The 26,911-nt window shown below is 51.2% G+C and overlaps 1 protein-coding gene across 3 annotated transcripts; it reads left to right on the forward strand.

Moving 5' to 3' along the window:
* Positions 1–1,817: 1,817 nt before the first annotated feature.
* PDGFB (platelet derived growth factor subunit B) lies at positions 1,818–24,297 on the forward strand. 3 transcript variants are annotated; one of them, XM_027680776.1, is made up of 8 exons: positions 1,818–1,898; positions 7,464–7,909; positions 14,355–14,451; positions 17,641–17,724; positions 18,217–18,422; positions 20,141–20,282; positions 20,688–20,857; positions 22,069–22,250. In XM_027680776.1, the coding sequence occupies exons 2-7, from the start codon at positions 7,754–7,756 to the stop codon at positions 20,822–20,824; spliced, it is 822 nt and encodes a 273-aa protein (XP_027536577.1). In that variant the 5' UTR covers positions 1,818–1,898; positions 7,464–7,753; the 3' UTR covers positions 20,825–20,857; positions 22,069–22,250. The 3 variants fall into 3 exon arrangements, with proteins under 3 accessions (XP_027536577.1, XP_027536578.1, XP_027536576.1); XM_027680777.1 differs by lacking the exon at positions 1,818–1,898 and having other exon boundaries at positions 6,911–7,909; positions 20,688–20,853; positions 22,069–24,297; XM_027680775.1 differs by lacking the exon at positions 1,818–1,898 and having other exon boundaries at positions 6,911–7,909.
* Positions 24,298–26,911: the final 2,614 nt, after the last annotated feature.

Raw genomic sequence — 26,911 nt, forward strand, 5'->3', positions numbered from 1 at the left:
GAATAGATTCCCCTGACACCCAGACTTATCAGGCACAAACCCAAGGGAGTCCCTTGTTTAAACATTGGTAGTACATTGCTGGATAACACCCCTCCTATTCCTCTCCTCTTGGCTTTTTTTCAGTTTTGTTAGGCATTTTTCTGCCTCTATTTGTTTTTTCTGAACTTCTTGCTTCTGGCCAGACTTGCTTGGGGAAAGTGGGAGGGCAGTGAGGGTCCTACAGGCCAGAGCTTCTGGGCTGGAACAGCACAGGCGCAACACTGCTCCAAGGACTTGCCGTGGCAGAGCTGTAGGAGAGGATGCCATGAACAGATTGAAACATATGGACAGTGTTTGGGGCACGTCAGGGTCAGGACAAGAGGAGGCTGAAGTGGGAGAGAAAGTTTCCTCTCTCATGATCTCAGGTTTCCCTCTCTTCTCTGCACATCTAAGCTGGTGAGGGAAAAAACGGTGTGCTCTCCTCCTCCCTGCCCTACAAAAACAGAGACTAGAGTCAAACTTGGAATTCCCCTCTGTCTCATCACTGGGGAGACAGGGTCTTGGTGGTGATCTCACCCCATCAGAAATCTTTCTGTGCACAATGCTAAGCAAGCAATGAAGAAGGAGGCCGGGGAGGAGGAGGGGATTTATGGCAGGAAACCAAGAACACATCAGACACTCTAAATTTAGATCTTTTTATTCAGCTTGGACAATATTCCTTGATTTCTCATTGTTCAGGAGAGGGCAGAGGGCAGGGGACCTATTGAAAGGCTTTGTCCTGAGAGATGCCACTTAGTCTGGGTATGAGGGGGGTGGAGGAGCCACAGATGGTGTTGGTCTGGCATGGGCGAGAGCTGCATATCCTACAGTTCCAAATGGCCTTGGGATGGGGTGGTGGGTGGGCACCTCTGAGCAGACTTGGGACCTGCGAGGCAGAGCTCAGGGCTCCCCTCAACGCTGCACACCCAAGGCGCACTGCAAGGCAGTGTAAGGACCAGCACGAGGCCCCTCACGTGACTGGTGAGCGGTGCCTTTGCTTTGGGGCAGGTCCCCGTGCCAGCGGGACGTCAGGCACAGGGCGTGTAGGATAAATACACACCCGCTCTATACGTCTCACTGCCTTTCCGGCATTGCAATTCAAAGTCTATTTTTAAACTCCCTCCTTTATTACACACGCCAGCAGATAGCAGCGGCCTGCCTCCTGCCATGTCAGGCGTGCTGCTCTCCCACACACCCCAGGGAGCAGGCTGTCCTCCACACCACACGGAGGCCACCCTGCCCAGTGATGGAGATGGGGCACAGGGTGGGCTACGGGTGGGCAAGAGCTCCCTCATCTCCCCAGTCACAGGCTCAGGCCACGGCGGGTGCCTGGCTGCCTTTGTGCTGTTGCAAACCAGCTGCTGGTACAAGGGTGCCACAGAGTATGTCATCCCACTGTATTGATGGGATGTTGGTTTTGCTCAAGGCCCATGGCTTAGGAGAGGTAAATGAGGTGATAGTTGGGTCTCAGAGCATCAACAAATCAAATCCAGTGTTGGCACAACCAGACGGGTGCAGGCAAGAGTACCAGCTCTCGAAGGTACAAAAGGTCTTCCCAGGTGGAAAGATCTTCGCAGGTGGAAAGTACACGAGGCTTTCCACCTTGGCCAATGCCCTCACTCCCAGTGAGGAACATTTTAAGTGGGTTTTGCTCTGTGACGTGAGCAGCAATAGCTGGTGGTGGGGTATGGGGAGGGGAGAACTGCTTCTTTTGGTTTTCGACCCTCATCTTCATTTCACATCATGAGTCATGTTACGTTCTGAGCTGAGTAACTGCTGGGGCTATTTTTATTTCAGCTCAGCAAGCTTCCTTCTCGCTGCTGCCACTGCCACCGCCACCGCCACTCGCTGCAGACCCAGGGGCAAAGGATGGGGAGATGGTGAGTGGCAGAGGGTGAGGGCAGGGGAAGCAGTGTTTGGGGTGGTGTCAGTGGAAAGGGGGACCGCTGCCCACCTAATCAATTTGGAAACAAAAATAGTATATGCCTTTTGAAAAACAACAGATGACCTGTGATGTGTGGTGTATTCACACACACATACGTATATATTTATTATACTGGGAGAGGGGAAGGGGGAGGGAGAGAAATTCCTTTCGAGTGCTATTCACCAGTCTGGAAAAATAAAGAAGGAAAGCAGAACATTTTTTCCTTTCATCAAAACAGGAAAGAGAGGGGGAATGGGGTGGGGAGCATATCCATAGACATAATGGATGGTTGCCAGTGTAAGGAAATTGTTCCCTTCTACCCTAAACTTGGGGGTTGGGGAGGGGGAGAAATAGATGGTGATATGATCAGTGAAGGCTGCATGCCCTCCTCCCCACTTGATGTAGGAACGTGTATGCACATAGGAAAGTGCTGAGAAATCAGTGCCCCCAGCTTTGCCTTCTCTCTTTGAATCCTGCTCGAGCTGCACATCCGCAGAGATGTGAAATGCCTTTGCCTTCTCCTTCACCTCAAAGCATGGGGCAGCAAGGCATGGCCGGCACAACCCCTCTCCCTCTCTGCCTTTGTCAGGGACTGTGCTCTGCCCTCTGCATGCGTCTGTGCGCTCGTCCCCTTCCCCGTCCTCTCCTCTCCTCTCTGCCAGGTTTCTGCCAGGAATGGGTGAGATGAAGGAGGTGGTGAGGGGCTGGGGGAATCCCTTTGATGGGGAGAAACAGGCAGAGGGGGTGGTTCCCAGAGGAAGCCTGGCAGGTCCCATCGAAATCCTGCTCCCCAGGTGACACCTTCCCTTTCCCCTGGAGCCAGTGGCTCTGTCAGGGTTTTACTCATCCTTGGAAAGCATTTTCCCTGCCAGAGGTGGGAAGGCAAATTATGCAAGCCCTGGGTACCCTGAGGCTCTGCCTTTCTCCAGCACAAAATACAAACACCAGGGTCCCTGCCTGTCTCTGTCTCCTTCCTTTGGTCTCTCTTCTCCTTTCCTCCTTCTTCCTTCATTAGACTGAACTCAGTCATTAGGAAGTCAGGGCAGCTCCCATGTCAGCAGCCTCTGGGGCAAACGGTGTAAGCCACAGCCTAAAGGTACGTATGGTGGCTCTGTTCTGATCACTTGGCTCGGGACAAACCTGGCACAACAGGGCGATGTGGTGTAAAACTGACACGCCTACAGAACAGGTCTCCTGGTGAAAACTAGGCGTAAAACTTACTCTAGGTGCTTCATTTCAGTGTCAGGGCTGCTCTGCTCCCCTCCATTGAGGACTGCGGCAGCCCCATGGTGTAGGCGTAGGGATTGCTCATCGCTCTCCTGAACTCAGAGACCGGAGCAGGAGCAACACCTAAGTTAGATACCTTGAGTGGGCGGGCTGACTACACGTCGGCTTTCAACACCTACTAATTTATTTCCATTGATTGTTTTTCAAAATAGGACTCATCATGGAGAGGCTGAGACATCTCAGCTGTTCAGATTGAGTCTTGCTTTCCATTGTAAGCCCTGTTTTTCTTCCTGTTGTTTCACAACTCTCTCCCTTCTCTAAAAAGAAATGCAATAAATAAACTAAAAAAAAAAAAAAAGATATCACCCCTCACATCGTGCCTCTGTGGATGGTGGCTAGTAGATAATTTTTTCCACAAGATGAGGGGAGAGCAGCCTTGCAGCAAGGAACTGCCTATTGTCCTCGGACAAGTGTTGCTCTCCTCCCTAGTGATAAGAAAATAACCGAGGAGATGAGTTCAGCTGTTCACAGGTTTGAGAGCTCTAGTGATGTAGAAAGTGTTTTAATAAGAAACCCTGCTACAGGCTCTTAGGAAATCTGGTTTTGTTGTGGTTTGTCTGTGGGGCCATTGCCAGCTAGCACAGCTGTGACTAGACCTTGTCAAGTTGTGATGCTCTAATGGGACATTTTTGTGGTCCAGCTACTTCAGGTAGCCTGGAAACATCTTCCTAATATATGCAGTGTTGGTTTCAAAATGTTGTCCTGTGACATCTGGGACATCAACAGCCCCGCAGGCCTCCACACCCCTCCCACAGGCCAGGTGAGGGGAAGATTCAGTCATCCCCATTAGTTTTAGGGGTTTGTGGGACTAATGTCAAGCTAATTTCACAGGAGTAAGAGAATCAAAGGAGCACCCGCCTGGCTTAAGGTACAGCAGTTTTAAGGACATGCATCCCTATTGAATGCTATGCCAGTGAGACTGGCCCAAACCTTTAGTGAGTCTCAAGACCTCACTAGGGAAAAATCTGTCGCTGTCTTAAAAACAGAAAGAGTAAGAAAAAGCGACTGAAGCCTGAGTGGCTTGAATATCACTTTGCTCTATTTCCAGGCAGGGTCATAGGTAGATGATTAGTCAAATTCCAAACATCCTCTTCCTTGCTGTCTGGAGGTTCAGCAGGGATTAGCTTTTTGTTTCTCATGTCGAGCTTCTAAAAACTGCCCAGCATCATCCACATGAAAATAAATAACTCTATTTCTATCCCAGCTAAGATGTAATGTAGCCAGTTATTTTAAAAAAACAATATCCCCCCCAAAATCAGGCCCTGCAGCAGCTCTTGTTGCTACTGAGCAAGACATAAGCAGCAGTCCCTGCTAGCTTTCTGCTGAGTCCTTTCTTCTCTCCGGCAGCAATATCTCTCCCTGCTGAGGAGTTTGATCAGCCCTCCCACACACAGGCTGTTCTGTCCTGGCCAGGCAGCCACTACAGCTTGGGGGACCCCCTACACAGCTTGAATCAGGTGGCGTGAAGGTGGTGGAGCCACACTAAATTATTTGAGGGCAGAAATCCTTAAAATGCACCTTAGCTTCCATTGACCCCTTATGAACCTTAAACACATAATAGGGTCATGGACATTTGGGACCTAGCTGCCCCCAGCTCCTTCTACTCAGATAGAAGGGCTTCCAGAAGCTGGTTTGGCCATCTCAAATCCTCAGCTTTCCCCTGCTGAACACCAAGGAGCCCAGGGCTACAGAGTTTCTTTGGCCAGAGCCATCTGGAGTGAGGTGAGATGGACCCAGACCCTTTTAAAACCTTTTTTGAAGCCTCCTACAGATTTCAGAAGGAGTTTCAGCACTCAGGTAGACATTAGGGTAGCAACTCCACCCTGCCTGGGGGGTTAGAGAAAATTATCATCACTTGAAATGGCTGGTACTGCTGGCGGGACAGGATGGAGAATGAGGGGAATTCTAAGAGCGTCCTGAGGAATTTGGGGTGGGACAAGGCTAACGTGGCTGGAGCATCTAAGATAAAGACTTGTTAAGGTCTCCAGCGGTAGAAATGAACAAAGGTATGCCTTGCATTTCCACTTCCTCCCCCTTGAGCTCCAGAATTGAGACCAAGCCACTTTAGACTGGGTTTGAGGGACTCCCAGAACACTCCTTATCTCTGCACTCACGCACCTCAGACGGCCCGAGTGTCAGAGCTCGCATGGCTCTGACCAACTCCCCACCTGTAGGGAAATCTGCCCCCTGTTCTTCTGGGTTAGGGTGAAGGGCGGTGATCCCTCGTGACTCAAGAGCACCTTGACACACTGCCCCACTGTAGGACCTTCCATTTTGTGTCTACATGACCTGTCTCTGTGACGGGAGGAGCAGAGGACTAGGCTATTTTAAGAAAGCTAAGAGGGGCCCCCAGTCCTCCTTGTGTCCCTGTGCTTCCTGACCAACACCCACATCCATGAGACCAAAGTGAAGTTCGGGGGTGTAGTAGCCAACCTGGGAGGTGTTGTCAGATGGCCCACTACAGAGGAGCATTTGGTGGGCTGCCTGCTGCTCAGTTCTAGTAGTTGCTCCTCATACCTGGGCACTTGGGATGGTGCATATGCGAGGGCTGGTGTGAGACCATGTGTTTTAGAGAGGGTTTGGCTGCATGAGACTCACAGGCACCTAGACAGTCTAAGGGAGCATGTGTGATACTGCAAGATGAGGCCACTGGTATGCCAGTGGGTGTATGTATGTGAGAAAGGAAGAGAGAGGGGTAGAGTGAAGCAGAACACATGGATGCCCAGGGATGTGTGAATGAGACAAAATTTGCACGTAGCTGTGCATGTGAGTGGCTTGAATAAGAGCGTGTGCGTAGCATAGAAAAAGCAGGGAAGGTGCTTGGGATTCAGAGTGAATGCCTGCCGAGTGCCTGCGGTGCATGACAGTGCAGGAATGTATCGGTGGATACGAGCCTGCACAAAGATGGTGCAGAAACCCCTCCTGGTCGTGCCTGGAGTGTGCTTTGCGAGTGTGCAACCCCACGCCGGGAGATCACTCGTATGCACATGAGAGGGCATGCGTATGGGTGTTTTTTCAATAGGATATGACTCTTTCTTGAACTCACCTGTTAGCAGCCTTCCCCTCCCCATCCCTCTCCCCCCACAGCAAATAGCTGCTTGCTTAATTTCCCTTCAGATGTTTATTACATCGTGGAGATAATCATGCAGCAAAATACCTCCGGGTGCCACAAGCAACACCAGACTGTCTTATTGGAACGAGTAAATTTCTCTGGCTTCTTTTTTTTCCCCTTCACACAAAGAGATGGAAGATATTAAAGCCGCCTCTCTCCCTGGAGCTAGTGCTGTAGCAGGGCAAGGAAGGCGGTGAGGGGAGCTTAGAGAAATGGGCTCCAGACTGAAACAGTGAGAACCTGGGGCCAAAAAAAATAACAAACTACCATGCCGGGAACTCCTCTCTTCTTATCTCTTGCCGAGGAGGCAGGAATTTCTGTCCCCATTCCTCACGCAATATTAAAGCCACATTATACAGGTTACTGCAGCATTAGTAATTTTTAATTAATTTATCATTTAAATTAACACACTTTTTATTTTGTCAGCAATGGACTGCTACTCCCTCACTAGATTTTTCACTTGATACCCAGCCAAGAGGAGGGTGGCAAGTTATGCTCCACCCATCTCCTCTCCTTCATAAAAGGAGCAGCCCCGAGTGCCAGTTTAGTCTCTCTTGCAGCTCGCAGACTAAAATAAAGCCCCATCGGCTCACTTACCTCTCCTGCAATTTTACCTTTTCTGCATTTTTTTGGTTTTCCTTTTTTGTTGCAACAGAGTGCGGGAGGCAGCATCAGCAGCTCTGCTCTGAGGCTTGTCAAGGCTCAGTGCACGCACACACACACACACACACACACATGCACGCACGCAACCCAGAGTGAAAACATTTGCTCTCACCTGTCTCCAAACCCAAAGCAAACCTCCTGTCTAAGCAAACTGCCAACACTTGGAACGAGAAGGCAGCCGAGCCAGAATCTAATGTAAGGCGAAAAAATTCAATGTACACTAGCAACTTTTTGCTAAAAAGCAAGAGGGGAAAAGGAAGGAAAGGAGCATTTTAAGAAAAGGACACCTTAAGGAAGATTTCATTTTTTGGATTTCACACTAAACTTTGGAAAAGTTTTTTTTCTTTTTCTTTTTTTTTTTTTAGTTATTATTCTGTTATTACCATCTTTTTCTAAGAACACTGAGACATTGTTACCTGCATATAAAAGCTTTTACATTTTTTTTTTTTTTAAAAAAAGGAAGAAAACCAAGAGGAAGAATAGCATGTGGACCACCTAACCAAAGGCACCACTGAAGCATCCCTTGCGGCGAGGGGGACGTAGACTCTGGATGTGTATAATTCCAAGGGACTGCATTTTTTTCCTACCGGGCTTATGAGATAGCGCAGAGGCAGGCAAGTCACCGAGAATTACTTCTGTCTCCCCTCACCACCACCACTACCACCACCTCCACGTCCTCTTCCAAGGGCTCCTGCGATTCTCCCACCGCAGTCCGGCTTGGAAGGACATGGGAACGCGCGGCGCCCTCGATGCCTGAGGCCGGGCGGCCGCGGGGCTGTCTGCGGGAAGCGCTTCCCTGCTGGGGCTCGCCGTCCATGTGCCCGCAGCCGGCGGGGCCTGGAGTCGGGATGAATTTCGGCGTGGTCTTCGCGTTCATCCTCTCCCTGCCCCTGGCCCGCATGGAGGTGAGTTTCCGCCGCTGGCAGCGGGCGGTGCTGCCGAGCTGCCAGCCCCGGGATGCGGGGAGAGCCGGCGGCGGCGGCCGCTCCCGCCCCGCAGGTGCGGCGGGTGAAGCCCAGGGGCGGCCGGGCGGGAGCGGAGGGGGCGAGGGGCCCGGGCAGGCGGGCGATTCCCGGCCCCTCTCCGAGGGAGGGACTGCGGCGGGTGCGCCAATGGCGGGCAGCGACCGCTGGAGCGGGCACCCTTCTGGAGCGGGCGCTCCCCTCGGGACGGGGCTGCCGGAGGCACTTCGCCTGGGAATACATTCGCCCCCGTGTCTGCAGGGACGGAGGGCATACCAGGCTGAAGCGGCCCCTGGTTAATGTGGGAGAAAGGGTGCTGCTGGGGAGCCGCGGGGACCCCGCAGCTTCCTGCCCTGCCTCGCCCGGGGCTGTCACCCCGGGGCAGGTGACGGCTCCATCGAGCCTCTCACCCCGTCCAGCGATTTTGGCATCGCTGCAGCGTGCGTGTGGCAGGGACTGAGGCCCAGTTGGCACCCCTGGAATAACACACAGTGTGAAACCCACCCTGGCATTGCCAAGGGGCTGGTGGAGAAAGGGCGTGGGGGTTTGGAAGGGGCAAGGAAGGGGCCAGCGTGGGTAGAGGCACCAATACGGAGTGGCACGGTTGTACAGCAAGGCGTGCCTACAGCTAGGGTGATGGGAAGAGGCAGGAGGTGAGTATCTGCTGTGCTTCCACAGTCACACAAGGATCTTGTCCTGCAATCCTGAATGCTCTGCTCAGGAGGAAGCTGGACAGAGGGTGGGGGCCAGGTGGTGGATTTGAATGAACATCCCAGCCCTCTTCAGTTTCCCTGAAGCCTCATCCCAAGCCATGGCCGAGGAAAAGGAGCCCCAAGCCCCCAAATCCTTAGCCTCTGTTGCCATGTTTCATCATCTGATGGTGTGCAGATTGAGGGGACCAGAAAGCCCCTAACATTCCCACACAGCGCTAGGTTCCCACTTCAGCTCATGGCAAAACTGTGGGTTGGATCTACAACTTGTCAGGGGTAGGACACATCCTTCCACCACAACTTTCCTCCCTTTGCATAATTTCTCTCTTTTTCTTCCTCATTTTTGAGCAGGGGAGTGGGTGCACCCCTTGTGGGGCGTCAAGGAAGAGGTTGGGTGCAAAGCATCACGTCACCTCCCTATGGGCCCATTTTGCCCTTGCCCAAGCCACAAAAGGAAGCAGTTAAAGCTGTGGGCTGCCCAGTGGTTATGTTTGTTTTGGGCAGAGGATGGTATTTCCTCTGTGGATGGCTCAGATCTCTTCCTACCATGCAGCGTGAAACATCAGCTATGGTTGGTGCTGGGGAAGGGTGAAGGTGGAAGTGTCTGATCCCAGGGAGCTGTTATTCAGTGCTATAATCACACTGAAATACTGCACAGCTCTATGATAGCCTAGTAGGGTTAAAGTTTGGGAATTCTGGCCCTAGGTTTCATAGGAGGAATTGTGATATTTGTCATTGTATGACCAGAGAACCAAGAACATTTCTGCTTGAGTAGATGCTTCTGCCTGCAGCCAGTCCCCACATCTACTTTAAGGGCAGAGTGTTGCACCCTCTGCACCAAGCACACACAGCAGAGCTCCTACCAGACTGCTGAACCATAATTGTCCTCTGAACGGAGCTTGCACTTCTTCCCAGCCCTGTCAGAGAAAGTGCATGAGAAGCAGTAGCTCCTCAGATCAGTAGAGGCCTGAAGGAGGAGACGGAGCCTCCTGAGTCCCTCTCCCTCTTCCCTCTGCGATCACACCCACCTGGAGCTGGAGCGCCCTGGAGCTCTTCCAGCCAGAGGGAGTACAAGCCTCAGCGGGAAGGTATTTGCCAGTTGGGAAGCGAGGATGCTAAGCCTATTTGCATTTGCCCTGCGGGCTATAACAGTTGCCTTGCAACATTTACAGAGATGGGCTGAGCCCATCTTGGTTGTGCTGGGGTGAAGCCCCACTGGCAGGCTTTCTGGAATTCCCAAGGAATGAGGTGCGGCTGGGCGCTTGCTTATAACCTCGGCCCAGGTCCCCACTGCATCTTCCTGCTGCCAGGCTCCAGCGTTCTTCCATAGTCTTCCTAGCATGAGGCAGTGACAAGGACAAAGCAGTGGAAGCTGGGATGGATGACATGTCTGGGGTGAGCTCGTGGAAGGAGCCAGGCGAGTCGTCCCTGCCTCCCTCTCACCATCAGCTGATGTGAAGCAGCAGGAGAGAATGACAGGGTTCCTGAGCTGTTTGCAGTGCTGCTGGTACACGACCAGCCCTGGGGGTGGAAATGCCTCCAGCCCTTGCAGGGGAGGTGTGGGGGGAGCGTGGAGGAGCAGTGGAGTCCCCCTTGAAATGGGAAAAGGGTGGGTAGGTCTGGCTGTATTTTAGGAACGTGGGTTAGATCAAACATTGTTTGATTATTTTAAGGAGGGAAAACATAACCCTCCATCCCACGTGGAAGGGGCTGATGTGATGAGGGTTGTGCCTGCTGTGGGGTCCTCTGGCAGGCGGATGTTGGAGTCCCCCTGTAGCCTAGAATGGTGCTGGAAGGGTGGAAGACCTGTGCCAGGGGAGGGCTGGTGGCAGGTGCTGCTGGTCTTGCTCTCTGCCAGGGAATGCGGTAGAGTCTCCCCTCAGGGTCCTCAAGTCAGCTTCAGAGGGAATTAAAAAATGCTGTTTGTTTGGGGTTTTTTGCCTAGCTGATCATTCGAGACTCTGCTGCCAAGACTCCTTGCCATGGTCAGTGTGGAGGTGCTCAGAAAGTTCTCCTCTCCTGGGCAGAGGAGTGGATAGCTGGGTGCTTCCCTGCTATTCCCAAACTGGTACTGCTGCTACCCTTCTGTCCTTCTGTGTGCGGTCACACGTGGGTATGTGTACACACACTAGCACAGAAAAGGGAACTGGAGGAGTCCTCACCTTGGGAGTATCCTTGCCTTGTTTCTTTGAGCCCTGAGGGTCTGCCTTCCCTGCTGGTTGCACAATCTTTGCTCCCTCCTCCTCTGTACCTGCTGTGCTACCAAGAGACTCACTTTCAGGCAAGACTCTGAAACCCTTGCCCAAGGGAGGACTGGAACACAGTCTTGCATATTTCCTGCACCACCTTGGCAGCAGGTGATGGCAAGGGGACCTTTCAAACATCCCTGGTTCTCAAAAGCGTATGTTGGCAGAAAACTCCGGAGGCAAGAGGTGGTGGGGTTAGGGAGGAGGCAGGTTTTGAGGGAGTGCATGTGTGGGGAGAAGGGACAGAGGAATGTCTTGTTTGCAGGGCGTTGCTGCATCTGTCTCAGTTTGTAGTGGCCAAACAGCACTGCTGGATGTCTGGGAGGAGGGAGGCAAAGCTGATGTGCCAAGAGACCCCGGCGTCACAGCCACAGCACAGGGCAGCTGCAGGGCAGGCAGAGCCTCTGCCCAGGTGCTCTACTGGCTTCTGTCAGGTGTGCTGTGGTGCTTGCCCTTCAAGCACCAGCACCCAGCTCAAGAAGGGGAGTGGACGTCCCTGCCAAGGGATTGGCAGATTGGGGGGTGCCCCTGCAGCTCAGGGAAGAGTCAGGAACTGGGGGCAGAGGGAGGGAGGGAAGAACAAACTTACTTTCTTCTAAGAGTTCAGGGCCTCGCAGGAATACGAGGCCAGGCCTTGGGGCACTTGACAGCCAGCCAAGAGTCCATTGAGACAAAAGTCTTCTTTGATCTGCCGCACAGTTAAAAAGGGAGACTGTTAACCTGTGTTAGACAAATAACTCCAGAGGAGCTGCTAAGCAGGGAAAGCACCAGCTGCTTGGGCTAGTCTGTTGGGGATCCCACCTCTTGCTATGCTCCTCCACCTTCTGACCCCATGGGATCAGGTGGACATGGCTGATGGACTTCTGCTTCCCTGTGTCCCATCCCCACAAGTGCCCCAAGCCTGGGTGTGTGTGGTGCCTTGATCTCAGAGCCTCTCAGGCACAGAGCTGGGAGCCAGAGGCATGGCTGTTCCCAGTGACAGACTCCAAAGGGAGCAAGGACAAGGCATGGCAGCTCAGGTTGTGTAGCTGTTCTTAGGCCAGATTTGGACTTGGTTTTGCACTACAGGGATAAAGGAAGGAGCTTCACAGGCTTGCAGTTGTCACTAGCAGAGTTGTCTTACAAAAATGGGGGAGGAGGACAGGATTATGAGCCATGTGGGCTGGTGTTACACTATAGCCATGCTGGTAGTATCTGCATCAAGAAAAAATTGGCATCTAAAACTGCTGCTGTGAGCAAGGAGTGGAGCTTATTCCTACAGGCAGTCCCCAGAAATCCTGAGGGCCTGCATTTGCAATCCCTGATTCATATCTGTTTCCCCTGCTCAGATAGCAAGGTGACACCTCCCAGCTCACTTCCAAAGTCCCCGGGTCTCGTAACACCTGCCCACACTCTCCCCCAGTGAGTGCTAGAGTTTAAAATAAAGTTCCATTTCCTACACATATTAAATGTCAGGAAGGACCAGGGGCATCTGTGCAGAGTGGCATTCGTACACAAATGCATTTAGCTGACAGGTGCAAACATTAAAAGCCTGCAATTTCACTACCCAGCGCTGAGCTCTGACTGCAAGTACTGGGAATTGCAAATGATCCCTTTTCCAGTAAATGTGTGTGGCACAAGGCAGGGAAGTGCTGCAGAACCTCTCCGGCACTGGGCTGTTGGTCCCCCTCTCCCTCACGCAGCAGGAGTTGTCAGAAGGCATCTTCATTTCACAGCTATTCAGTGATCCCTGAATTATACAAGTCTCTCTCTTGCTGTGCATTCATCACTGATGCTGCTTCCCTCTCCCTCAGAGACTGAAGAAGTAATGCCTGGGGATGTAAAATCTGCTTTTTGCTGCAGGCAGACAGCCAGATCTGTGGTGAGATGTGACAGTGACAGGGATGGACCGGGGCAGGGAGGCTCGATCTGACTCAAGCTCTCTGGGGGATCTGGCTGTGGAGGTTTAGGACACTAGTGTTGTCTGCTCTGCAGCTTTCCCACGAGGTTTGTGCCCCATGACTTGGGCTGCAGCAGCCTTCACGCCACTGTGTCCTAGTTTAAGCTATAGTATTAGAGGGTCGTCTGGCAGGGCTGAGGAGGGACCACTCCTGTTGCCCTGCTATACAAGTGAACAGTGGGTGTCCAAGGGACAGGCACATGTGAGAGAGTGCCAGGCTCAGTCAGCCATGCAAAAGTCCTCAAGCTTTAAAGCCAACGTTTAGCCACCTGCCTGGTGGTTTTCCTCAACTCTGATCAGAAAGGAAGTGTTCTGCACTGAACACAGGCAGGGAGAGAATAGCTGCACACTAGAGGACCACACACATGCCACCATAAAAACCCACAAGAAAATCTCTGTGTTTCACAAGCACACGAGCCAAGTTCTCCTCAGTTACAGGGACATGTGTAGGGCTGTGGCTCAGACACCATCCAGCACCCAGCTGAAAGAGCAGCTTTTCCACTTGAGTAGCTCTGAATGAAGAGAGCTGGGAGCAAAGCAAACACTTTGGCCAGTACTTTCCTCCATCTCTTTTTCTAGTCTTTCGGAAGTATGTTTTAATCAGCGCTTGCTTTCCCACACCACTCCTTTGTAGTCTTATTAAGTGCTGTCACTGGGGCCCACTCAGTAAAATTCCCAAGATGCTGATGGCATTGCACCTGCCTGCAAAAACTCTGAATTTGGCCCATTGTCTGATGTTGCTAAACCTGCTAATTTAGGGTTTTTTGGTGCTGGTATGCAGGGACATCCAAACTCCCATATGTTTTTTGCTCCAAATCAGCTCCTCAGCCCACCACCTGCAATCTTTGTGGTTTCACTGCGAGCTCATACCAGAGCAGCCTCAGCTGTGAAGGTCAATCTTCCTCTCCACCCCTCACCTTTTTTTTCTTTAAAAAAGAGTATGCAAATGATGTATATTATTGGGCCTCTGTGGTTTGAAAACACGCGCACGCACACGCACATACACACGATAACTGACAAAGCCCGTGAGGGAGTTTCATAACAGAGGGAAATATTGGGAAGGTTTTATCTGATAGCGTAAGGGAAGTCTGTTAAAACGCCTTTACTGCAGGCAGCAGGAATGAGAAGCCACCTGGAGAACTCATATAGCACCGGAGAAGGAAGCCTTGTTGGCTGCTTGCATAGTGTTAAGGGCTCTGGTGCACAGCCTGGGTATTTTTTGGCTTTTTCAGTCTCCAGACAGCTTTGTGAGAGGCAGCAAGAGAGGCTCTCTTGCTTTTGCTTAGGTTTCAGGCTTGTGCCTTCATGAGGCATAAAGTCCTCAAGGTTTAAAAGCCATCGCAAGATAATGCATGTCTTTGCATTTTACTGGTTCTGTTATGTCTCCTCCGTGCTTGATTCTCCCCATCCCACTCCATGACACAGTCGGTATTTGCAGATCACCTCTCTAATGCTTGTTTCTCCCTCTCTTTTCTTTTTTTTTCATCTGGCAGGGGGACCCCATACCCGAAGACATTTATGAGATTTTGGGTGGCAGCTCAGTGCGCTCCATCAGTGACCTCCAGCGTGCCCTGCGGATAGACTCCGTAGGTAAATCTCTTCACCAAACACTCCTCTATTTTTTCTTAAGTCTTTGGGGGGTTGAGCAGGGATATTCCATTTTCCAGCAGGTACACTATCAACAGACCTCACTGTAAATATAGGAACCATTTAGGAGCCAAGACCTGGCTATTTACGCTCCTAGTCCCCTTGAAACTTGTGGGAGTTAAAGGCAACTAGATGCCTTTCTAGATCTCCTGCTAACTGGTCTAACAAGGGTCACTGGCTTACAAAAATAATAGGAGATGGGCAAGGTGAGTCCAAGAAACTGAGGTCAGCACTTTTCACCCAGGCAGGAGGGCTTAAACTGAACAAGGATCAGTGTAGGAGGTGGCAAAATGGGAGGTGGGAATAGGGTGACAGAGGAGGGAAGGGCTGAGTGGGTTTTCAGGTTTAGCATCCACAAAAGGCCATGGGCTCCCAGAGGCTCTTAGAATAAGGGCTGCAGAGCACATGTCCAGGGTTGAGATACGGGACAGGGGCTAAGTCAGGGTACCATCGCTTCACCTTCTGCCCTTAGATAAGAGCTCCAGGGTCTGCAGTGCCTTGGGGTCACTTGGCCAGGGCTGAGTGCAGTGAGCAGCAGGAGCAGCGAAGTGTGGAGGGGTTGGCACGTGTGGGAACTGGAGCACGCGCCACGGCGGCTGGGCTGGCCCAGGAATTTATTTATAAACGGTCTCTTCAGAGCAAATTCCTTTCTATTCTAACCCTGCTCCCGCCCGTCGTCCCCCAGCCCCCCCAGCTCGCCTTCTCTCTCGTGTTTTGTCTGTTTGGAGCTTTGTAATCCTTGCCGAGACACTATCTACGGGGGAACAGAATTTCCTGCTTTTGTTTCCTATGCCAGTCCAACCACTGGCGCAGTCTCAAAAGCATTCCCGCTGCCTTTCAAAACGGCCCTGGAGGGGCAGGGGGGAAAGCGAGGGGGAGGGCACCAGCTGTGTTCAGCTATTGTTTGTCTTAGAAAGAGGCGACGAGGCTCCCCACCACTGCCAGGGCCACTCCCTGCCCTCACCAGTTCCCTCCTCCTTGTCCACAAGCCACACAATGGGGCAACTTCCAAAATTAGCTGTGCTGGATTGTCCCAGGCTGGTCCCCCCCACCCCAACTGTCTTCAGTGCTGACCTGGGGTGTAGAAGGACAACCTGGAGGAGGGAGGGACATGGTTTTCAATAGGAGATTCCTTTCCAGTCAACAGTTGTTGCTATTTTCCCCCTCCATTTCTGTCCTCTCATCAACTCAACCTGTGGTCAAAGGGCAGCCCACCCCCCCCCCATTTGATAAAGTGCAAGGTGGCACAGGATGGACAAGTGGGGAAGGAGTGGCTGAGAAGATGTGTGCAGTCTGTCATGTCCTGATGTCTAAGGAACAGATACATCTCTATCACAGTTACTAACCACCCTCATGGCTAAGAAATAACATGGGCTTCTCTCGTTGTCTTGAGACGCCCAGAGGTATGGGATAAGTCTGTGGAGCTTTGAGTCACTGGTTTCACTTCAGGTCTCAGATGGGAAAGGCTGGTGAGGGAAACAGAAAGTGGTGCTGTGAAGCAGTTTCTTTGTTGCACCCCGTGGCTCTCATCTGCTCCTAAACACTGACCGAGGGGCATTGACATTTGCTTGCCCTGTGTGGAATTTGAGTATTTGCTAATTAGTATGTTAGGAAAATAATACCAAAGTGTCTGGAGTTATTCCCCGTGCTGTCCGTGCACCCTGTATGTGTCACAGCTGCTTCTCTCTACCAGCTGCACAAGGAGCCAGAATGAGGCAGCTCCAGGAGGCAGATGAGCTGAGATAGTGCTCTCCTGACCTGCAGACCCAACAACAGTGGTGTGTAGAGTGGGAGTCATCTCCTTTAACTGTGGCTGCCTGCAAAGCAGGTGTGTCATCTAAGCCAGTCACCCAGGCATTTTCTCCAGCCCCAAAAGAACTACAGGCCCTTCTTCAGCATGATCCACCAGTTCTCCTTTTGGGCATCTGCCTCAGGGAGAGATAAATGTCACCTAGAATTGATCACACCTCTCTAGCTGCTTTAAAGGATGTCTGTCTGTCTCGCCACCTCTTATGTAGATGTTGACTGCTCAGGCATATACGATTCCTGCCTCTGTGCACCTATCCCAAATCCTTCAGCAGCTGCTTCAGAGTTGAGCAGATAGCAAAGTCTTTGCTCCCCCTTAAAAGAGGGCTGCACTAGGGTAGAGCTGAGGAAGAGGAATGGGACATGATGGGTAAGGGAAGTCTGCTCCATCATGCATCTGATAAACAGAGATCTTCCACTGGCCCCAAATTCCCTTTAAGAAAATTGCTCCCTTGATGCTGACGTCCATTCAGTTTCCTTCAGCTGCTAAAGCAGGTCAGAGAAGGAAAGAGCTGTGGCTGGGTGGGAGCTATCTTCGAGTGCAGCCATTGTCCAGAGCTCAGGAGGGGCTGTGTGTTGGAGTGCTCCATGGGGATTATGGGCATTTCTCTATTCAGCACTTCCTATGGGAAAAGGCAGTGGGGTGGGAGGGAACCGCACAGGGCTGGCCTGAATACTATCAGTTTTCCTCTCCCATCGCTGACTGAACCACCTCCAGATCCTGCCACTTACCTAAGAGTAGTATAGAGGAAAAGTAATTTTAACTCTGTTTTTTTGTTATTCTGTCATAAAACTAGAGCAGCTGAGGTGTGGTGGGAGGGAGAATGCAAGCACACCACCTCCCACACATTACCTCCTTCACCTGCCCTCTCACCTCCCAGCTCTCCCAGTCCCAAGTCACCCCAGCAAAGCACCTCAGTGTTATATACCAAATGTTCTGCTGGTCTTCTTTGGTCTTTGATCCTCCTTGCTGTATCTTGGTCTCAGCTGGCCATCTGAATCCCTCTGCTACTCCTCTCTGATACCAAAAAGCCCTGGCATGGGCCTTATCATTCTTGAGATGGAGTTTTCCTCCCCCTGACCTGAGTGGGACCCCTCTTTCATGGTAGGCTTGTTGCTTTGAGCTGCCCAGTCTGAGCCAAGGGCAAACCTAGAGTGTGCTCCAGCACAGCTGTGACCTTGCTGGTGGGTTTACACCTACTATGACATTCTGGGACTGTGGCTTATGCCATGTCCCTGCACTTTGCCTAGCGATCTTAGCACAAGTGCCTGCTGTCTTCTCCTGCCTGTACCTGGTGCTATACGGTCATGTCTTTCCCTTTGCAGAGGAGGATAGCTCGAGCCTGACCCTGAATGCAACTCAGCCTGGTGAAAACCCTGTGGCCCTGTCTCGAGAGCGACGAAGCCTAGGTGAGTCAGGGGTCTTGCACCTTGTGATTGTTGGGGCACTTACCTTAGCAGCCATGGGTGGGTGCAGATGCGTGTCTGAGATACAGATGTAGGGGTAGAGGTTGTAGTGAGCATGTATGTGTACACAGATGAGAATGAGGGTCTGAGCCTTGAGTAGGAGCTGGGTGTTACACCCCAGGAGGGCAGGAGAGGGAGTCTGGAGCTCTGCAAGCTGCTCTGCTTTAAATCCTGCCAGTCCTGATTGGCTCTAAAGAAGTGTCATCTCCTGCCTAGGACTGTGCTGCTGCAGTGAGAAGAATTATTCTACTGGGGCCTCCTCCACCAGGCATGGCTCTGTACAGGAGGGAGCTGGAGGGGTGAGAGAAGGAGAAAGAACATGTGTGTGTGTGAGAGCCATGCGGGGTCTTTTTCTTCCAGTAGAGGTGGCTGCAGTGGGATGGTAACAGCTGCAAAGCCCATTTCATCCCCCATTCTTCTCTTGGCCCTCCACAGATGCTCTGGCAGCAGCAGAGACAGCTGTCCTTGCAGAGTGCAAGACGCGGGAGGTAGTCTTTGAAATCTCCCGCAACATGGTGGACAGCACCAATGCCAACTTTGTGGTGTGGCCACCCTGTGTGGAGGTGCAGCGCTGCTCCGGGTGCTGCAACAACCGCAACGTGCAGTGTCGCCCCACACAGATCCGTGTCCGGCATGTCCAGGTAAGGGAGACGCCTCCCACTGCTCCCTCCTCCTGCCGCCCACTGCCATCCCAATGCCCCAAAACCAAGCCCACAGCGGGTCTCATATGCAAGGCTCACGCAGCTGCCTGCCTTGCACCCCCTCTGTTGTCACAACCTCTGCATTGGCCACGCAGCGCTGCAGACACTGGTGTGGGTCACGTCCATGCCAGCTGCTGGGAGGGCTGGTGCTGTCCAGCAGCTAGGGACTGTCACCATGCAGAGCTACAGGGCACCATCCCCAGCTGCAGCTCCATGCCACGGGCCTTTCTGTGGCTCAAGGCAGCCTTGACTGCTGCGTTAGAGCAGAAGAAGTGGGGCGCTTTCCTCACAGGAACTGTTTTTGATGCAAAGAGAGGAGGGCTTGCAGTGTCAGTCTCCTTCCCCTCACTGCTGCTGCAGCTTCTTTCTAAGACGCACTGAAGCAGCTTCTCCCTCTCAGCCAACAGTTACCTCCTGACCTGCTACAGCAGCCAGCAGACACCTGATGGCTAACCTCTTGCTCTGATCCTCCCCTCACAGCTACCAGTGATCTCCTCACAGCTTCCTCCCAGACAGCTTGTTTAAAAATAATATTCATCCCATACTAATCCTCTGCCTGAGCTGCAAGAGACTCCCCCGGGCAGGCAGCAGAGGTTGGCTGGGAGAGATTGTATTCATACAGCCCTTTTCATCAGGAAATTCCTTTCTCAGAAAAGCCAGGCTGAATGAGGGGAAAAATAGGGGGGAGCAGGAGTTGTTTTTCTGGAAAAAAACAAGTGAGAGGTCAAAAGCCAGCCTGAAAAAGTGACCTGGAAATGGTTTCTTTGAGGACAGAGGTCTCTCTATTGTTTGGCTGGAAGTGTTTGTCTAGTGAGCAGCGTGTGGTCTGAAGTGTGTGGAGTGGGCTTTCAAGGAAAGATAAACAGCCTGGCTGCTTCAGCACTGGCTGAGGGATGCTGCTGGGGGCAGTGGGTTTAGAGGAATTCCATCCCAGACACACGGCACAGTGAGTATTTATAGCTTGCGGAGCACTTCAGGGACTGCAGTCTTGTTAGATAAGCTGAGTGGGGTCAGGCCTGGCTGCTGCTGGAGTGGGAGGACCCCCTAGAAGGCTTGTGCCCTGTGGTGGGATGTGGAGCAATGTGTCTTCCCTCTGAGTCAGCACTGGTGGAGAGTCCGAGGGAATTTCCAGAGCACCGCCTTTCCCATAAAACATAGAGCTGAGGGCTTCAGCCCTGCAAGTTATTAAAGAGCTTGAGACAAATTCAGACAGGCCTCAGCAGAGCTGGTGAAGCTATGTTAGCTTGCATTGGGCCTGAGTTTTTCTCCTTTTGCCCTTCCTGTAGTTTGCTGTGGGAATTAGTTTTGGTTGCCCCCAGGTCTCCACCATCACATCTGTCAGAAACAGGCTAGCAAGTTCTGCATGCTCCATGTTCCTGACTATGATCAGCCAAGTCATCCTGCTTAAGCAGCAGCAACAGTTAGGAACAGGGGAACCAACCAGAGACATCCAAACTTGTCTAGTCTAGGTCTGCTCTGCTGGTGTGTTCAGAATTATTTGCCATACACACCATCCCCAAATTTGAACCATGCTTCATGCACTGCCTTCTGACCCTTTAGGAAGAAAGACAGTACTGAGGAGCACGGACACTGATTATTTTTACAGAGTGGGAGCTGCAGCTGTATTAATGTTTTGCTTGCTTCTCTCTTCCAACCAGGTGAACAAGATCGAATTTGTCCAGAGGAAGCCAAAATTCAAAAAAGTTGTTGTGCCTTTGGAGGACCATGTGCAGTGTCGGTGTGAGGCCGTGTTCCGACCGCCTCCCAGGAACATCCGTCCAGGGCCACGTGAACAGAGACGTAAGGATCTTGACATTAGTAGAATGGAGGGAGGCATGAGAAGAGAGGTTGAGGAGAGAGGGAAGAGCCCTCCACTGGTTTCAATCTACTTAGCTCCAGTGAATCCCACAGGCCTTCGCTGGTTTATACCAGCCGAGGGACCTTTCCCAGGATGTCTGCCTGCCTGCAAGGGGTTGAAAATGAGGGAAATGAAGGAGGGGAAGGTGAGAGGTGAGGGGAAGGGCATGGTGGGAAAAGGGAGAGGGCAGAGACTGTGGAGAACAGAGGACAAGGGACAGAAGAACAGAGAGAGGCCTTGTGGCCCTCCTGTTGCAGAGCTCTTTGTTGACAATGTGTGGAAAAAGATATTTCAACATGAGCCGGCTGCCCCTCACTGTACAGACACTCTCCCCTCTGTTTTGGCAGGCTTGTCACCATCGTTCACCACAGCCGCTGTCTCTCAGAGGCAGCGAGTACGCCGGCCGCCGGCACAGAAGAGGAAACATAAGAAGTACAAGCATGTCAACGATAAGAAAGTGCTGAAAGAAATCCTCATAGCATAGAAGTGCTGGCAGGGGAGAGAGAGCACAAGGCAGGTAACAGCAAACTACTCTTCTAGTTGGGAGAGATGTCCTCCCGGGACATGGCATCTTGGACCCTTCCCACAGCACTGGCCACTTATTCAGCTTGGGGCTACTGCAGGATCAAACCTGGGTCTGAGGAGGGGGAAGGATTAGGTTGGATGCCAACATGTGCATCCTATTTATGCCTTTAAGTTGGAAGGATCAGGCCATCCTTGCTCCAGCCATCCTTGCTCTTGGGCCCTGCCCTCTCCTTCCCTGCCTCCCTTACAGGCAGAAAACAAGCCTGACTTCTCTCTACACCTAAATCCTTTCGGGGTCCATGTAATTCATCTCTTCTGTGGAGCAACTCCCATCCTCCTTTGTCTATTGATTCTCCATTGAAAGCAGAGAATTAATGTTGCTCTGGGGATCCCTTTTCCTTTTATTTCATTAGTCAAGTTAGCAGAAAGACTGAAAAGGAGCAACACTTTCAGTTCATCATTCTCCTAGTGGGAAACCTATGTGCATAAAAAAGGTCATACCAGGGAAAAGGAGAACTGGAATCTCTAGCAAGAGATCTGGACTTCATCAGGCCAGGGTCTGATTCTTCTCTCCATGACTTGTGTAAACTTGTGTAATTCCCTCATCATCAGAAGAATTTCACTGGTACAAGGGAAAGGAGAATAAGCCCTGGTTCCCTGTGAGAGAGAAAGGTACAGAAAAGAGAGAAAGAGTAGTCAGGGCACAGATCAGGAGGAGCTGAATTTAGAGAGAGGTGACACAGCTTAACAGAGAGAGCCCTGGCCCATGGCTCAGTGGTTCCAGCTCTGCTGCAGCCCCTTGAATGAGCCCAGGCCACTCACTTCACATTCACTTCCCCTTACCTTGGGAGAGGAGATGGTGGGCTTCCATCTGTGGCATTTCAGGAGCTGGGGGCAAGGGGCACCTAGCAGTGTCTTGGGATTGGGATTCCCATGCTTAGTACTATGAGGGCTTGAATTATCCCAGGATCCTGCTGGCCAGCCTGAAGTTCCCAGGGTGGAAAATGATGCAAACCCATGCAAATCTCAGCTCTGGCTCAAACTGTTCAGGGTAAAAAATAGAGAAGGTCAAAAGTCCTTCCAGCCTTCTAATCTGGCATTTTGACACAAACATTTCCAGAGGAGAAAAGGGAATAGAAGGGTAGTTGCAGGGGGAAAGGGTTACATATTCTAATACTGTGTTTGGTTTTGTTTCACTTCCAGGTTTATTTAATATATTTGCTGTATTGCCCCCATGGGGTCGTTGGAGTGACAACTTTTCCTCTTTGTCCATCTGCCTCGACGTCTGATTCAGATGGCAATTGGTGCTTCCCTTTCCATCAGTGGACCTTCTCCCACCAAAGTCTCCTTTCTTTCATTTATTAGCATAATTTTAAAGTTTTACACACACACACAAAAAAGGACAAAGATGACCTTTATATATATATACGAGAAAAGAACAGAGTACAAATAAAACCATGAATGCCAACAGCCACTTGTGACAAGGACAGGACAATGCCTTCCCTGCTACAGAGGACAGGATGGAAAATGTGAAAAGAAAAATGGGTCCAATTTCTTCTAAGGAAAGGAGAAGACCACACAGACAGAGGCCAGAAGGGGAATATTCTCCCTTTTCCTCATGCTTCTGGTAAGGCTGGGGGGCCTGGCTGAGATCTACACTTGCACTGGACCTATATTTTGGAAACAGGCGTGTCTCAGATTGCAAGCAGCGACCAATGATGGAAAATGCACTAAGGACTTTTATCAGCCTACCTGGACAGATATATATTTTTAATGTGCGTGTGTATATTTTATTTTAAAAAAGAAAAACCAAAACCATTAAGATATACAACATCTCGGGGAACAGAACAAACAAGCGAAGAAACAAAACAAAAACAAAACAAAGAAGCCAAATGCATTCCCCCCCTCCCTTTCCCCTCCTGCTCCTGGTGCTGACTGGAAGGTGTTTGGATGGTGGGGAAGGAGCACACGGCGGCAGAATCGTCTCCACGCCCCTGGCCCCTGCCAAGAGGAGCCATCTTTGCACATGCTTGTGGAGAATTCAACTTTCCAGGCTCGGACTCAAATTATTTTTTAAATTTGCTCTGTATGTGTGCGTGTATACGTGTGTGTGTGTGTGTGTGTGTGTATATATATACATGTGCGTGCGTGTGTGTATGTGTATTTATACATGCATATATAAATATATATATATATATAAATATGTTCTTAAATGGGTTTCATTCCCCAGTGGCAGGAAGCTTAGAGGCACGTGCACGCATTGGCTTCACTAGTCTGGCAGAAAAGCACACTGTTACTGCAACGTGCCTGCGAGGCCCAGGATGGGGCAGGCAGAGGCATCATCTGATCTCTCTCTCTCTTGTTGCCCTTTTCTCTCACTCTGCACCATCCCCCAAGCACAACTTCCTTGCAGGAGGTGAAGTGGCACCACAACAAGACCAAGGACAGTTAAACTTAGAAGCATGACTTAATCTCAGTGAGCTGTCCTTGCCTGCTCTGTGGTCCTGAAAGCAGAATCATGTTATTCCCATGAGGTTTTTAACCCCTTCTTGGGTGTCCTGCATGTCATGCTTCCCCTTATCTCTCTCTGCCAACATCTCTACATCTCCCATCATTTTCCTCTCATTTTTCTTCTCAAATTCCTTCTTGGTCTCTTTGCCCATCAGATGATCCCAATCCACATAGTTTGGAAGTTGATCCATGATGTGGGCAGCTCTGTGTAGATATAGAGAAAGAAATGAGGGGAGTCTTTGCAGTTGGCAGCAGCCATCTGAGACAGAAATGAGCTCTTCTAAGTGAGGAGGACTTGGAGAACAACTGGAGAGTCAGTTGTAGAGTCCCTCCTGCGCCAGTGCCTATCTCTGAGGAGGGAGGAGGACTGTGTAGGCAAGAGCTGTTTCTGCACACCTAATACTCAGTCACCATTAGCAGAAATGTTACATATGATAGAAATTCCCAGCTTCACCTCGGATGGTCTCAGGTAGTGCCATGTTGGGTGCTGCAGTTACTCACGCAGAAAACACCTGCCAAGAGTGATTGCAGCAGTCCCCCTGCCCCTCCTGCCTCCGGCCACTTCTCCCCTCACACACACACACCTCTATTGCAGGGCAAAGCCCTGGAGGGAGACTGGGGAAGAAGCCAAAGCCACAACCTGGGAGCTGTTACAAGTTGTGGAGGAACCCAGTCCTCACCTCCTGCAAGCCCAGAGCACTTCTTGTACCACTGCCAAGGTGGCACATTTCTCCCTCCCTCCCTCCATCCCCAAGCCCTCAAGTCTTACTTTGTTTTGCTGTTCCAAAATAATTTCTTTTGGTTTGTAAAGATGTTTTATTTTAATTTTTTTGCTTTTTTTTAAATGTAAGGTTAATTTATACTCAGTACTGTATTTAAAGTTGTAAAAAAAAAAAAAAGAAAAAAAAAGAAAAAAAGGAAATCACCTCTCAAACAGCATTTTCTCTTTCTTTTGTGAGCTAAATGAGAAGCAGAGGCCAAACCAGCTCACCGCAGGGCACAGCAGGATTCCCAGGGCCTCCAGTTTCCTTTTCAGGACACTTGTTCTGAGATTGCAGAGAGAAGCAGCCAAAGCTGGGAAAGTCCTGAGAGCCCGGCCCACGGCTGGCTGGGCTGTGCTCCTCCTTCCTCACTTGGGCTGGTTTGAAATGGCTCAGGTGCTGGGGATTTTGTCTCAATGAGGTCCCCTTCTCCTTAGCGGCTCTGCTTGGACACCTGGCCAGAATTTCCCTGTGCTTTCATCCTATCTCCGGATTCCTCTGCTTTGAAGGGCTTGGGACAGTCAGCACTGTTTACAATCCCCAAAGCTGTACAAACAGTCAGCCCCTTCCCTCCTTAGTCACCTCGTCTAGACAAGAGCGATCCTTCCCTCGGTTGGAAAGGCCGCTTTGTTTCCCTTTCCTCCCAGCAAGGGAGGTATCACGTATCTGGCACTTGGATGTGAGGCTGTGAGGAGTGAAGGCAGCTGGCGCCCTGTGCCTCAGTACTGGGCCCCCTCAGCACATGCACAGCACCCATAGTCCACAGCTCAGCTATGAGGAACGTAGACCCAAGTGGGGACTTGTGCTGAAAAGGGTGAACCTGGGGACCTCAGTGAGTAGGAGTGCTCTAGGCTGTCCTTAAAGGGAAAGCCTGACACTCCCAGGTATGCACCATGCTGGACATGGTCCATTTTGGGGTGATGAGATGTTTTCCCTGATTCTCCAAAGGGAGTTGGAGTGGGGGTGAGCTCTATCTGCTCCCAAGGATGGAAAGCACAGGCAAAATCACAATGAGGATAGTAATCACATTCCCACTCCGATTTCCTTAGGATAGTCTGGTGAAAAGAGAGATTTTTGGCTTGAGACTTCTTTGGGCTTGAGGATCTGTCAGCAGGGAATTTGGGAAACAAAGGGTGCATAGAAGGGTACAAGGTACAGAAAGCATGGGTCCATCATCCTGTACCAGGAGTGGGAGGAAGGAATTGGCATCCCCAGGGTCCAGCACACCAAGGCCGCCCCTGTGCAACCCCATCTGCGAGCTCGTATCTCTGCTTTTAACACCTCGAAATTAATCAGCACTGAAAGATGCCATGGGCCCAGGTGCCTGGAGCCAACACCTCCACAGTGCCCGGCGCCACACGAGCAGCTGCTCCCTCAGGTGCAAGGTTGGATGCCGTTTGCTTTCCACACAGGTCAGCACGGGGCATGGGAAGGAGGGCACCTGTGCCACTTCTCAAGGCTGGAGCCAGAGGTTTGCATCCACCCTACAAAGCCAAGCTTAGGAAATAAATCCTGAGAGGGCTGCAGTACACTGCTGGAAAGCATCTCGGTGTGGGGATGCCTGCTTGGTGCACTCAGTGCTACAGGTGATCTCAGAGGAGCCGGGGGAGTCTTGGCAGCTCTCCTTGATTTAATTGCTCAACTGCTACTTCACCTAAAGGCCCATTCTCAGGATATGTCATTCAACAGGAAGTTCATCTTTTGATGGAGGAAATGCATCCAGCCTTCCAGGCAGTGGAGAGAGGCTTCGGCAATAGACGCTCCTGTGATAGCATGGCTCCCGAAAGCAGCAGTCGGGGGAGAGCAAGGCTATTCAGGTGCAAAGATCAAATCCCTTTGAGTTTTAAAGCCAGACTTTGGGGTTTTTACCATCAACAGTTTGCAACACTAAAGCTGTTGCATGGCTAAATCCAGTGAAAAATCAGTTTGCAAGAGTTTCCTCATCAGGCCTGGGAAAACCCTTGACTGCTTGTTTTATTGGTGTCTAGGAAAACGAACTGCTTAATCTCATCCCCAGGCCTGGCTGTGGCTCCAAGGAAGAGCCTTCTCCAGCCCAGCCACGTGAAATGAAGCCCACACAGGCATTCTCCTCCCTGTGCTCAGCTCGTGCCTCCCTTGCATAAGCTGTGCCCCCTCTGTGATGGCCACCCTGTCCTGCTGCCCAACCTGCCCACACTCTGGACGTGGCTGGAGGAGGCTCGGTGGAAACCACTGACATCCCTCTTTATCCCAGGGTGGAACAGGGATGTGTTGGAGGGTGGCCCCATCTCACTGTCCATGCACCAGGATCTGGTGGGCCCTGGGGGTGGAAAAGCCAGCTGTGCCAAGGGAAAAGCATGTACAAAGAAGGAGGAAAATACTAATCATTAAAAGCTATTTAGGAAAAAAAACCCACAACAAAAACCTGTTTCCAGAGCATGCAGCAGCTGTTCCCCACTTGCCTTCACACAGCCCATGACCAAATGGTGCTGCCCCTCCCTAAACTGTGATCTGCCCGTGACCAAGTGAACTTGTTGCAGGCTTGGGAATTTCCCATCTTAAAAGACATTGTGAGGAAGCCAGGCAGCTTCAGCTGTTTGTGGATTTCTTCACAAGGTTAAAGGAACAATAGAACCTCCCAAACATTGAGTGCTAAGAGTGTGTGAACTGAAGGGAACCCCAAATACTGGGGTGTGCCTGCAGGTAGAGCAGACACTGGGTTAATGCAAGGAATTAACAGTCACAGCAGTGGATCCATGGGGCTCTTGGCAGAAGAGCCAGGAGGTCAAAGATAC

The sequence above is a fragment of the Neopelma chrysocephalum genome, unplaced genomic scaffold, assembly GCF_003984885.1.
Source record: "Neopelma chrysocephalum unplaced genomic scaffold, ASM398488v2 Primary Assembly neopelma1_59, whole genome shotgun sequence".
NCBI lineage: Eukaryota > Metazoa > Chordata > Aves > Passeriformes > Pipridae > Neopelma > Neopelma chrysocephalum.

What these genes read in the sequence shown, in the direction of transcription:
- PDGFB (XM_027680776.1), top strand. Translation starts at nt 7,754, where the DNA reads ATGCCTGAGGCCGGGCGGCCGCGGGGCTGTCTGCGGGAAGCGCTTCCC. An exon ending in TCGAGAGCGACGAAGCCTAG is followed by an intron (nt 17,725 to 18,216) that starts GTGAGTCAGGGG and finishes GGCCCTCCACAG; the next exon opens with ATGCTCTGGCAGCAGCAGAG. An exon ending in TCCGTGTCCGGCATGTCCAG is followed by an intron (nt 18,423 to 20,140) that starts GTAAGGGAGACG and finishes TCTTCCAACCAG; the next exon opens with GTGAACAAGATCGAATTTGT.